Below are 12,430 nucleotides of genomic sequence, written 5' to 3'. Positions count from 1 at the left end.
TTATTTTGTCCTTGATGTTTTATGCTATCATTGTCCTATAAAATGGTTCCCTTGGAGGCTTTTGTCAATCATTTTCATGAAAAGGAAGCTTACATTATGTCCATGCATGGCATTGACTTCGACATTTTCTGAGGTTGGCTACATCAAAATGTTCACTCCATAATGATATTGTATATTCTATAGTTTATAAACTGCAAAGATCCTTTCCCATAGCTATTTAAGATTAAACTACCTGTTCTTTTTCTCTTAGCATGAACTGCCAATGAATCACTCAGGGCTGTAAATCAAATTCAATTGATTTCACACCAGCTGATGAAACACCGAAACAAAGTTACATTTTATCCTCCCAAGTGCAGGAGAATAAATCAAACTTCCAACCCATCAGCAAATAAAACACAATATTACATAACTTAACTTGACTTAAGAGGTAAAAACCACACAAGACCAGGTTATAGTCCAACAGGTTTAATTGGAAGCACTAGCTTTCTGAGCGCTGCTCCTTCATCAGGTGGTTGTGGAGTACACAATTGTAAGACACAGAATTTATAGCAAAACTTTGTACACCCCAGTCAAACACCGGCATCTCCAAATCATGATTTAAGAGGATATGCATCCTACTTCGAGGGACATTGAGCTAAATTGGGAGGAAATGACAATACGACGGTAATGTGTGTGCTCTTGATCCAACTATTGATTCTTGGTGTTGTAGGTTTTGATGCTGGAAAGTGACAATAAGGTGTATTACCATATAGCATATTATAAAGTTTAAATCATAGAATCACGACAGTGTGGAAGCAGGCCATTTGGTCCATCGAGTTCAAACTGACCCTCTGAAGAGCATCCTACCTCGACCCAAACCCTATCCTATCCTCGTAACCCTGCACAGCTAATCCACCTAGCCTGCACGTTCCTGGATACTACAGACAATGCTCAGGAAGCCCACAACACGCTAAGTAAAGTAATCAACTTAACCTGGATATCTTTGGACTGTGGGAAGAAACTAGAGCACCAGAGGAAACCCATGCACGCACCGGAAGAATGCACAAACCCCACACAGACAGTCACCAGAGGGTGGGCTTGAGCCCAGGTCCCTGGCGCTGTGAGGCAGCAGTGCTCATCACTGGGCCACTGTGCTGCCCAGAACTGAGTGATCTCTGTGCATTAGATCACATAGACAAAGCTGCATTCAGAACATCTCTCCTTCACCCAGAGTATTCAAAAACCAGATGCCATAGAATATTGAAATGTTTTGGTAGCAAGAAATAAGGAACGTATATTTATACTGTGTGTTATCATAACCTGAAGGTCTCCAGAAATACTTCATAATCGATGGGTTAATTGAAATATGATTATTGCAAGGTTTGTGAAGGTTTGTAGCTCAGGTTGAGGTTTAGGGTGTAGGTTTGCTCGCTGAGCTGTAGGTTTGATATCCAGACGTTTCATTACCTGGCTAGGTAACATCATCAGTGGCGACCTCCAAATGAAGCGAAGCTGTTGTCTCCTGCTTTCTATTTATATCTTTCTCCTGGGTGGGGTTCCTGGGGTTTGTGGTGATGTCATTTCCTGTTTGTTTTCTGAGGGGTTGATAGATGATATCTAAATCTATGTGTTTGTTTATGGCGTTGTGGTTGGAGTGCCAGGCCTCTAGGAATTCTCTGGCATGTCTTTGCTTAGCCTGTCCCAGGATAGACGTGTTGTCCCAGTCTAAATGGTGGGTTTTTTCCTCCGTGTGTAGGGCTATGAGGGAGAGAGGGTCGTGTCTTTTTGTGGCTAGCTGGTGTTCGTGTATCCTGGTGGCTAACTTTCTTCCTGTTTGTCCTACGTAGTATTTCTGGCAGTCCTTGCATGGAATTTTGTAGACGACGTTGGTTTGTCCATGGGATGTACTGGGTCTTTATTTGTTTTTGTTTGAGAGTGTTGGTGGGTTTGTGTGCTACTAGGATTCCGAGGGGTCTTAGTAGTCTGGCTGTTATTTCTGAAACTTCTTTGGTGTATGGTAAGGTGGTTAGGGTTTCTGGCTGTGTTTGGCCTGCTTGTCGTGGTTTGTTCTCGAGGAATCTGTGGACTGTATTTTTTGAGTATCCGTTCTTCTTGAATACGTTGTATAGGTGGTTCTCCTCTGTTTTCCGAAGTTCGTCTGTGCTACTGTGTGTGGTGGCTCGTTGGAATAGTGTTCTGATACAGCTTTGTTTGTGTGTGTTGGGATGGTTGCTGGTGTAGTTACATATTTGGTCAGTGTTTGTCGGTTTTCTGTATTTTGTAGTTCTCCGTTGCCCTTTCTTTCGACTGTGACGTCCAGGAATGCGAGTTTGTTGTCGGTTTCTTCCTCCTTGGTGAACCTTATGCCTGTGAGGGTATTGTTAATGATGTTAAATGTCTCTTCTATCTTGTTTCGTTTTGTGATGACAAAGGTGTCATCTACGTAGCGGACTCAGATTTTTGGTTTGCTGGTTGGTAGAGCTGTTTGTTCTAGTCTTTGCATTACCACTTCTGCTATGAATCCTGATAGCGGAGATCCCATGGGTGTGCCGTTGGTTTGTTTGTAGATTATGTTGTTAAGGTGAAGTGGTAAAGTTGGTGGTGAGGCACAGGTCCACTAGCTTCATGATGTTTTCGTTGGTAATGTGCTTGATGGTGGGTTGGGGTGTGTGTGATGGTCTCTTCTAAAAGTGTGCCAAAGACATGCCAGAGAATTCCTAGAGGCCTGGCACTCCAACCACAACGCCTTAAACAAACACATAAATCGAGATACCATCTATCTCAGAAAACAAACAGGAAATGACATCACCACAGGAACCCCATCCAGGACAAACGGATAAATAGAAAGCAGGAGACAACAGCTTTGCTTCACTTGGAGGTCGCCACTAATGATGTTACCTAGCCAGGTAATGAAACGTCTGGATATCAAACCTACAGCTCAGCGAGCAAACCTACACCCTAAATATGGACACAAACATGTCAGTCAATTTGCACAGTAACATCCCACAAAGAAAAATCAATGAATCCTAGACAATTAGTTTCAATACTTCCAGCCAGACACTGGTTAATAACTTGACCAGCAATGGGGCCTCTTCAACTGGTCACAAGATGACAGGAATTCTGATTGGACTCAAGAATAGTGCCTCCACAGACAAGTTGTCACTTGTCAATAACTGTAGAACTCCATCCTTGGAGCCCAATGTCTTTCCTAATGGTTACATATTCATTTCCCTCCTTACACTGAAACTCTGCCTGACAACTTTTCCAAATTCAAGGTGTCAAATGATTGCAAGTGATTCTTCTTTTGACTCCATTTCATCTCTTACCTTATTTAGAGTGTTCAGCGCTTGCTGAGCAGCAACAAGGGCAGGTTCAGCTTTTGCTAAATCCTCCTCACAGTCTTTCTGTGTCCGGGTAACCTCCTCAGCAATGAGAGCCACCTTCTGTTCTTCCCCATCTGCAAAGGCTTTTTCTTTGCTCACCTTCTCGGTTTCGACTCCCACTACTTGAATCAGCTTGTCAGCATCTTCATTTTTCTGCTTCAGCTCAACTTCCTGCGCAGCCAGTTTAGCTTTCAGATCATCAACCTGTTTATGGAAGTTAAGTGTAAGGCAGTCATCAACAAATATGGTCTTGGCTGATAATTGAGCTCAATACCCTAATCCTGCCCTCCCCCATATCCCTTGATTCTTTTAGCCACAAGAGTTATATTTATCCTTCTTCAAAACATATGTTTTGGCCTCAATCACTTTCTGTGGTAGTGAATTCCACAGGTTCTATGGATGAAGAGATTTCTCCTCAACTTAGTCCTAAATGGTTCACCCCCTTATCTTTAAACTATAACCCTTGGTTCTGGACTCCTCCACTATCAGGAACATCTTTCCTGAATCTAACCTGTCTGTTCCTGTTAGAATTTAACAGGTTTGTAGGAGATCACCCTCTCGCATTCTTCTAAACTCCAGTGAATACAATCCTAAACAACTCAATCTCACTTCAGAGGTCAGTCCTGACATCCCAGGAATCAATTTGCTAAAACTTTGCTGCACTCCCTCGATAGCAGAAGCATCTTTCCTCAGATAATGAGACCCAAATCACATAATATTCAAGGTGTGGTCTGGCCAATGCCTTATATAACTGTAGCACAACATCCTTATTCCTATACTCAAATCCCATCACTATGAAGACCAAAATACAGAGAACATAGAACATAGATTTGTATAGCACAGGAATGGACCCTTCAGCCCACAATATTGTGCCAAACATGACACCAAAGGAAATTAATCCCTTCTGCCTGCCATTGGTCTATATCTCTCCATTCCTTGCATATTCACCCACACTGTAGGGAATCTAATCTAATCTATTCATGTGCTTTTCTAAAAGTCCTTTAAATGCTCTTATTGTATCTGCCACCACCAACACCCCTCGCAGTGCATTCCACACTCCTTCCACTCTCTGTAAAAAAAACTTGCCCCTCACATCTCCACTTAACTTCCACCCTCTCATATTAAATGCATGTCCCCTTGTATTTGACATTTCAACTCTGGGAAAAAGATCTGTCCGTCAACCCAACTGCACCTCATAATTTTATAGATTTCTATCAAGTCTCCCCACAGATTCTGCTGCTCAAGGAAAACAACCCGAGTTTTTCTCGCCTCTCCTTGTCGTTCATACCCTCTAATCCAGGCAGCATCCTGGGAAAGCTCTTCTACACCCTTTCCAAAGCCTCCACATCCTTCCTGTAATGTTGAGACCAGAATTGAAAGCAATTCTCTAAGTGTGGCCTAACCAAAGTCTTATAAAAAGCTACATCATGGCATCCTGACTCCCTGACCAATAAAGGCAAGCATGCCATATGCCTTCTTTACCACCCTGTATAGTTGCATGGCCACTTTTGGGGAGCTATGCACTTGAACCCAGTGTCCTGCCATTATCTGTATACTTTTCCTTAACATTTGATCTTCTGAAGTGCAGCACCTCACACTTACCTGGATTAAACTCCACCTGCCAATTCTCCACCCGCCAATTCTCCACCCATATCTGCAACTAATCTATATCCCACTGTATCCTTTGACAACTTTCTACACTATCCACACCTCTACCGACACTTGTATCATCTGCAAACGTATTAAACCATCCATCTACATTTTCATTCAAGTCATATATAATATATACACATTATATATATATATATATATATAATATACATATATGTACCACAAACAGCAGCGGTCCCAGAATGGATTCCTGCAGAATACCACTACTCGCGGACCTCCAGCCTGAAGAACACCCTTTCACCATTATTCTCGGCCTTCCATGTGCAAGCCAATTCTGAAACCACGTGGCCAAGTCACCATGGATCCCATGTATCTTAATCTTCTGGATGAACCTATGATGAGGGACCTTGTCAAAAGCCTTACTAAAATTAATGTAGACAACATTCATTGCTTTACTCTCATGGATCACCTTCGTGACCTCCTCGAAAAATTCAATCAAGTTCCTAAGTCATATCCTGCCCTGCACAAAGCCATGCTGACTCTCCCTAAGGAGGCCATGTTGTTCCAAATGTGCATAAATCCTATTCCTAAGAATTCTCTCCAACAGCTTCCCAACCACTGATGTGAGACTCACTGGTCTATGGTTTCCTGGTTATCCTTCTGTACTATTTGCTGCACTTGCACACTTATTTTCAGCAACTGGTGCATGAAGACACTCAGGTCTCATTGAACATGTCCCTCGGAAAAGCCCATGAGTGTCTGCCTCTGGATTACTAGTGTAGTCATGCTATGTCATTTACTTAGTGACAAAATGAAGAAGAATTTATGCTTGAAATGTGGATTCTGCTGCTCCTTGGATGCTGCCTGACCGGCTGTGTTTTTCAAGCACCACACTCTATGACAGAATGATTCAAGACAAGAAGGGCATGGACTCTTCATCCATCTTGAGTCACCCTGAAGTCTCCCAATTGCAATACCCAATTGGTTGTTAACTAATTTCAGGGTTATTATCTGAAAACTCATGACAAATATGTGCTATTAAAAGCTGGAGGTAGTTCTGCCTGGTCCAAATTAATTTCCCAAACTCAGTGTGCTAACTATAGCCATTCTGTTACCTGTTCTATCAGACCAAATGGAATTCAATGCTTTCCAAAGAATGATGTGCTCAAGTAAGAAGTGTTATGACCTGTCCATATCTCTCATTCCATCTGTTCACACTTACATCAGTTTTCCATTAAGCCTTTGCTGGGCCATTTCAGCAATCTCTAACTGTTCTCACAAACCCTACTGCTGGATTATCCTAGTTTCTCTACCCTTACAAGTTTCCTTCTTCTTATTCAGCAGGATTCAGTCCACAGTTCCTGACCTGTCAAACACAAGCTTCCTTTTCAAAAATGGTTTCAAGATGTCACAGAAATTTGGACACTTTGGATAAAGAAATCCGTCACATATCTACACCAATTTTGAACCAAAATTTATACATATTCCTCAAACAACTAAACGTAAAACTGAAGTATATAACAGTGACAGGTTACAAGAAATTATAACATTAAAATTGCCTTGCTAGCAAAAAACATTAGAGTCAGAAATTTCACATTTATGAATAGAAATTTATTGTCATGTGTAATTTTACATGAAAAATATAGTGAAATCTTTATAAGTCGCCCTACCATGGCGCCTATGTCAATGACAAAAGTCATGCATAATAATAAAGAAAGTAAAATTAACTCCAAGTTCACCACAGTTCAGTTAACGGTTCCTGGGCTCAGGGAAAGCCGACTAAGGAATGATGGAATACCCTGAAGACATAGCCAGGACAAGACTGCTATGCTGGGTCACTGGAATACTAGGCCACAAGCTTAGGCTGAACACGACTGCCATGTCAGGCTGAGACAGCCACTCCTGGACGAGACCACCTGACAGGCCAATGGAATACTTGAAAGATGATGACCTCCACATGGGGAATGAGACCTCCACACCGCGACACAACCACCACGCCATACTGTGCCAAAACTGCCACTTCTCCTTCTTCAGGCGTCTGGGCCTAGCTGTGGACCTAGAGCCTCAGTCTAGTCTTCAGATCCAGTTTGGGGAGTCAGCCTGAGGCCTGCTCCTCGAGAGACCCTGGGCTGGGGTGGAGCCATGTCTGGCTTGTCCTGGGTGTTGCTGCCACAGCTCCTTGAAGCCTCTTCCTTCACCTGTGTCTCTCTGAACTTAAAGAAAAGAAAATGAAGACAAAGGCAAAAGAAAACAAACAGAACTAAAGGATAAAAAGAAGAAAAAAAATGAAAGCCAACAGGCGCAGACAAGCCCATGGCTTAGTCAACCTCCTCTTCCACCATCTTGGTACAAACTATATGCTGGTATGCTTTACGACTCCCACTCTGATGCACTTCTGAATTCAATGTTGTTTAATTCAGATCATCAACAAATTGCTAAGACCAGTCCCCAAGCAAATTACATTTACGTTTCCAGGCAGGATACCCCACATTCTTATGTTCCTGGCTGAGAAGGGATGAAGTGGCTCCCATTCTTCATTCACCAAGCCCCTAGGTAGAGTGCAACAAGGTTAACTAAAACAGATCCCTTCCCTAACCAGAACAAAAGAATTTCCAGTTGAAAAGGAACTCATTTACTTAAGAGCCAATCTTAAGTTAAAGAAAAAACAAATTCATGAGTTACTAAATAAGAAAATAAGTAATAACAACACACAGAGAGATTTGAAATGAGAAGTTAGTCTAAAAAAAAAGATAGAGATCAGTTTCTGGTTTCCTTGAATGCCAACTGGGTGATAATAATCACACTGACATTGATAGTTGAGCAGTCAACTTTGAGATTCTCGGGCTTGCAAATTAGCTGAAATCTTTTTGTCCTGCTGTCAGCACTCAGAGCAGGAGACTATCTTTCTTTTGTACCTGCAGTGCAGAGGTGTCAAATGGCTGTCATCAAGCTGTGAACTTCATAGTAATGAGTCCTCACAAGCACATCAGCCACTGACAACACAGAGACCAGGAGTTGCAGCTGCTTATAATCCCTTCTTTGTGGATTCCTGGAAGGGGAAACAAAACACGTCTTTTGATTCATGTCCACAGTTTGGAATATAACCCACAGGAGAACCTTTCCTGCTGAGAGGAGGAAATTAGATTGCCTTGTATGTCTGCAGTTTGAAGCCTCTCCTTTTGAAGAATCCTCAGCAACCTAGAAGGTGTGATGTTCCAAGAATTCACAGTAATGATCCTTCAGCAGTCAGTGAATTCCATCCTTGAAAGTAAAATATTGGCCAGGCTTGCAGTTTTTGTCACTTTTTTAAAAAAAATTCTTATTCAAAACTTCAAGTTGTCTGCACATAATTCAGGGTTATGACCCATTATAATGACAATTCCTAATGACAATCAGATCTATTCCCATTTTGATGTAAAAGGAAAGAAAAAAAACCAAGTATTTTCATGTCATTCATTTTCCAAGCTTTGATCAATAATAAATTTTGAATTCTAACTGGATCTCTCTGAAATAATAGAATGTTGCCCCTTATTTAAAGGGTATTGGAATACAAGGGTGGGAAGTCTTCCTGCAACTATACAGGTGCTGGTGAAACCACATCTAGAGGCCTCTGAGCAGCTTTGGTGTCCTTATTTAAGGGAAAGATATCATTTCATTGGTGGCAATTCAAAAAAGGTTCACCAGGATGATCCATGGTATGGAGGGACTGTCCTACAAGCAAAGGCTAAACAGGTTGGGAGTCTCCTCACTGAGGTTTAAAAGAATGAGAGGTGATCCCATTGAAATATACCAGATTCTCAAGGGTAAATGCTGAGAGGATGCTTTACCTCATGGGAGAGTCTAGGACTGGAGGGCATAATCTCAGAATAAAAGGGTTCTAGTTTGAGACTGAAATGAGGAGGAATTCCTTCTCTCAGAGAGTTGAGTGCCTTTGGGGAGCTGTGGGGACAGAGTCCTTGTGTATATTTAGGGCTGAGATTGAAAGATTCTTGAGATCAGGCGCAGAATCAAGGGTCATGTGGAAAACGCAAGAAAGTGGACTTGAGGTGTGCTAGATAAGCCATGATCTTTTTGAAAGGCAAAGCAGGCTTGAGGGGGCTGAATGGCCTACTTCTGTTCCGAACTGTTATGGTGTCTGGGTTCTGAACAGGGCATCGGCAATCACGGTTTATTTCCTAACAACGCGTGCGACTTTTAAGTGGTACAGTTGATGCACCAATTTCCTGTTTTTTTTGTGGGAATGGAGAACAGTGCTACTGCTTCTACCTCTGTAGGTCTGGGCTGTACTCATCCCTGACCTAAATAGACCATTTGGCCCGAAGCAGATTTGCTTTATGTGAGACTGACCATTAAGGCAGCTACCTGTATTTACTAGAAGAGGGCTTCCAGTTGCTCTAAGTGTATTTTCCAAGTGTTGCTCGGCACTAGGAGATCCTCTGGCAACACTATACAATTGGGTAAGTCTGTCATCATGTAGTTTGAATGGTGGATGGGCATTTAGAAGTCCAAACAGCAAGGATTTGACACTGGTGCTTTTACGGGTTCCTTTGGTATTGGATGCACTAACATATAGTGTACCTGTGTTTTCATTGATGTATGGGAGATTTCCAACTGGGTTTGGGTCATCTCACAGGTTTACAGGAGTTGCTCCCTGAAATTGTTATGCTTAGCTTTGTGGATACCTTTCTTTAAGACCAAAACAATTCATGTTTTACTATATTGCTACAAACAAGAATTAGTAATAACACCAACTTCCATTCCTAATCTTATGAAAATTCAAAAAAAAAACGTAGAAGATATATGGATCAGTCAGCAGTTCATATGAAGAGTAGATGGTGGAATATTGTGGCCATTAAGGTAGAATCCCTACAGTATTGAAGAAGCCCTTTCGGCCCATCGAGTCTGCATCGACCCTCCGAAGAGCATCCCATCCAGACCCAGCGCCCCCACCGTACCCCACAATCCCACATTTACCATGGCTAATCACCTAACCTTGCTGTTTGGACTTCTAAATACCCATCCACCATTCAAACGACATGATGACAGACTTACCCAATTGTATAGTGTTGCCAGAGGATCTCCTAGTGCCGAGCAACACTTGGAAAACACAGACAATTTCAGCATGGCCAATCCACCCAACCTGCCTATATTTGGACTGTGGGAAGAAACCAGAGCACCCGGAGCAAGTCCACACAAACATAAGGACAATGTGCAAACTCCACACAGACAGTCACCCAAGATGGATTCGAACCTGGGTCTCTGGCGCTGTGAGGCAGCTGCACTAAACACTAAAGCCACTGTGCCACCCTTATGTTAGGTGATACAGGTAATGTTGCCATTGGTAGTTGAGCAGTCAAATTTCAATATTATTAGTTTTGCAGGTTAGTTGAATTTTTTTTCTTGTTTCCTTTTTTATGGTGACCGGCCTGTCAACTGGCTCACATTGCTTGGAATATGAGTATCTTTTACTTTTACCTGTAGCACAAGAGTGCTGTTCTCAAGCTGTGACCTTCACAGCGAATCCACACTAGTCCATCAATCCACTAACACTCACACCAGGGGTTGTAGTTTGATTTTACCCCTTGTTTCTTATAACATTGGAGGTTAAAACACAAACGTATCTTCCAACTCATATCCACAATGCGAAATATAGCCCATAGGGGAGGAGGTAATCAGACTGCCTTTCAGCTCTACCTTTTGAAATCTCTCTCTTTGAAGTGTCCTTGATATCCTGAAAGGTGCAACATTTAGGGGTGCAAACAGGGAATATTTCAGCAGTCAGTGAATTCCATCGTTTTAAGTTATGATTTGTTGTCATGACAAAATATCTTCTGCTACATTTCCACATAACAATGCTTTATGCACTTTGTTTTATCCAAAGGATTCAAAAGTTCAAAACGTTTAGTGCAAAAATTAACCTTGAATTGTATAGATTGGACCATATTTAAATATACAGTGTGCTCCCACTTCAGCTGCCACTAACAGTTATTTAAACAAGGTGCCTTTATTGTAATGGAGAGGCGGTGGTGTAAATGTACATCTCTGGATTAATAAGCCGAGGAACTAGCTTAATGTTCTTTGGCACATGGTTCACATTCCAACATAGCAGCAGATAGAACTTAAAACTGTCAATTGTCAGAAAAACCCATCTGGTTCACTAATGTCCTTTAGACAAGGAAACTGCCATTCTTACTTGGTCTGGTTTACATGTGACTCCAGATCCACAGCAACATGGTTGACACTTAGCTGCCCTCTGGGCAATTAGGGATGGGTAATAAATGCTGGCCTTACCAGCAATGCCCTTGTCCTTTGAATGAATGAAAACAAACGCCCTTCAGGGAAAGTACCTGGACTGGCCTAGGGCCTGGACAGTTGATGTACATCAGACACCTGTATCTGGAGGCCTGTGGTGTTCGGGTCAGTGATGGGCCTGCTGTTTTTAGACCACGAGCTGGGTGGCAATCGGCATAAGGGCCTATGATTTCTGTCCCTGTCCCTGCTCCACAGCAATGTGTTCAATGCTGTCTGCCCTCTGAAATAGCTATCAATCCACTCAGCTCATGGGGAACCACAGAAAGATAACAAATGTTTGCAACATTTACATCACATATAAGAACTGGTAAAGTCGCCATAGTCCCAGAGGACCACACGGCTGCTATGTCATTAAAGGGAGGGAGGGAGGACTGGTGGTGAATTTAAATGGAATGTTCACCCCCTCAAGTAAACAGTGAAGGGTGGATGTTAAGAAGATAGTATCTTCATGGTGACTTTAGCCACTACAGGAATTTAACCCATGCTGTTGGCATCACTCTGTATCACAAATCAGCCATTCAGCCAACTGAACTAACTGACCCCCAATGTAAGAATGCGGAACAAAGAAACAGCCATGATACATGTGTGACATATAAGGATACTGTCCATCATAGAAGCTTAAAAATGTGTTTTATTGTCATAAATTGATACTAATGTATGCAAAATTTTAACATCATACATTGAATTAATGAGAAGAGAGACAAAAACAAAGGCTTAGATAAGTGGACTAATAGTAGTTTGGAATTTCAGCTTGAGCTCGCTGGTCGTAATGAAGAGAGCCCTTCATAATGTGGACAATGTGACTAAACTAACAGTGACGTTCCTATATATCAAAGAACACACAACACCACATTATAGTCCAACAGGTTTAATTGGAAGCACACTAGCTTTCGGAGCGTCGCTCCTTCATCAGGTGATAGGGGAGGACTCAATCCTAAGACACAGCATTTATAGCAAAACTTTACAGAGTGATGTAGCTGAAATTATACATTGAAAAATACCTTGATTGTCTGTTGAGTCTTTCAGCTGTTTGAATACCCATAGGGAGGGCCTCAACCGGGACCTTGGGTTCATGTCACATTACAGGTGATCAACATTGCACTACACACACACACACACACACACACAGATATTCCTACACACAC

The 12,430-nt window shown here is 42.1% G+C and overlaps 1 protein-coding gene across 1 annotated transcript in view; it reads right to left on the bottom strand.

The window, feature by feature from the left end:
- Positions 1–12,430, bottom strand: part of LOC122562034 (dynein axonemal heavy chain 9-like) — a 508,505-nt gene that overhangs the window by 202,400 nt on the left and 293,675 nt on the right. Inside the window, exon 49 of the mRNA XM_043714478.1 lies at positions 3,306–3,566. Coding sequence (XP_043570413.1) covers positions 3,306–3,566 — 261 coding nt within the window. The remainder of the gene's footprint in view (positions 1–3,305; positions 3,567–12,430) is intronic.

The sequence above is a fragment of the Chiloscyllium plagiosum genome, chromosome 24 (genome assembly GCF_004010195.1).
Source record: "Chiloscyllium plagiosum isolate BGI_BamShark_2017 chromosome 24, ASM401019v2, whole genome shotgun sequence".
In the NCBI taxonomy this organism is placed as follows: domain Eukaryota; kingdom Metazoa; phylum Chordata; class Chondrichthyes; order Orectolobiformes; family Hemiscylliidae; genus Chiloscyllium; species Chiloscyllium plagiosum.
The sequence above is the reverse complement of the archived record's forward strand: the minus strand, read 5'-3'. Positions and strand labels throughout refer to the sequence as shown.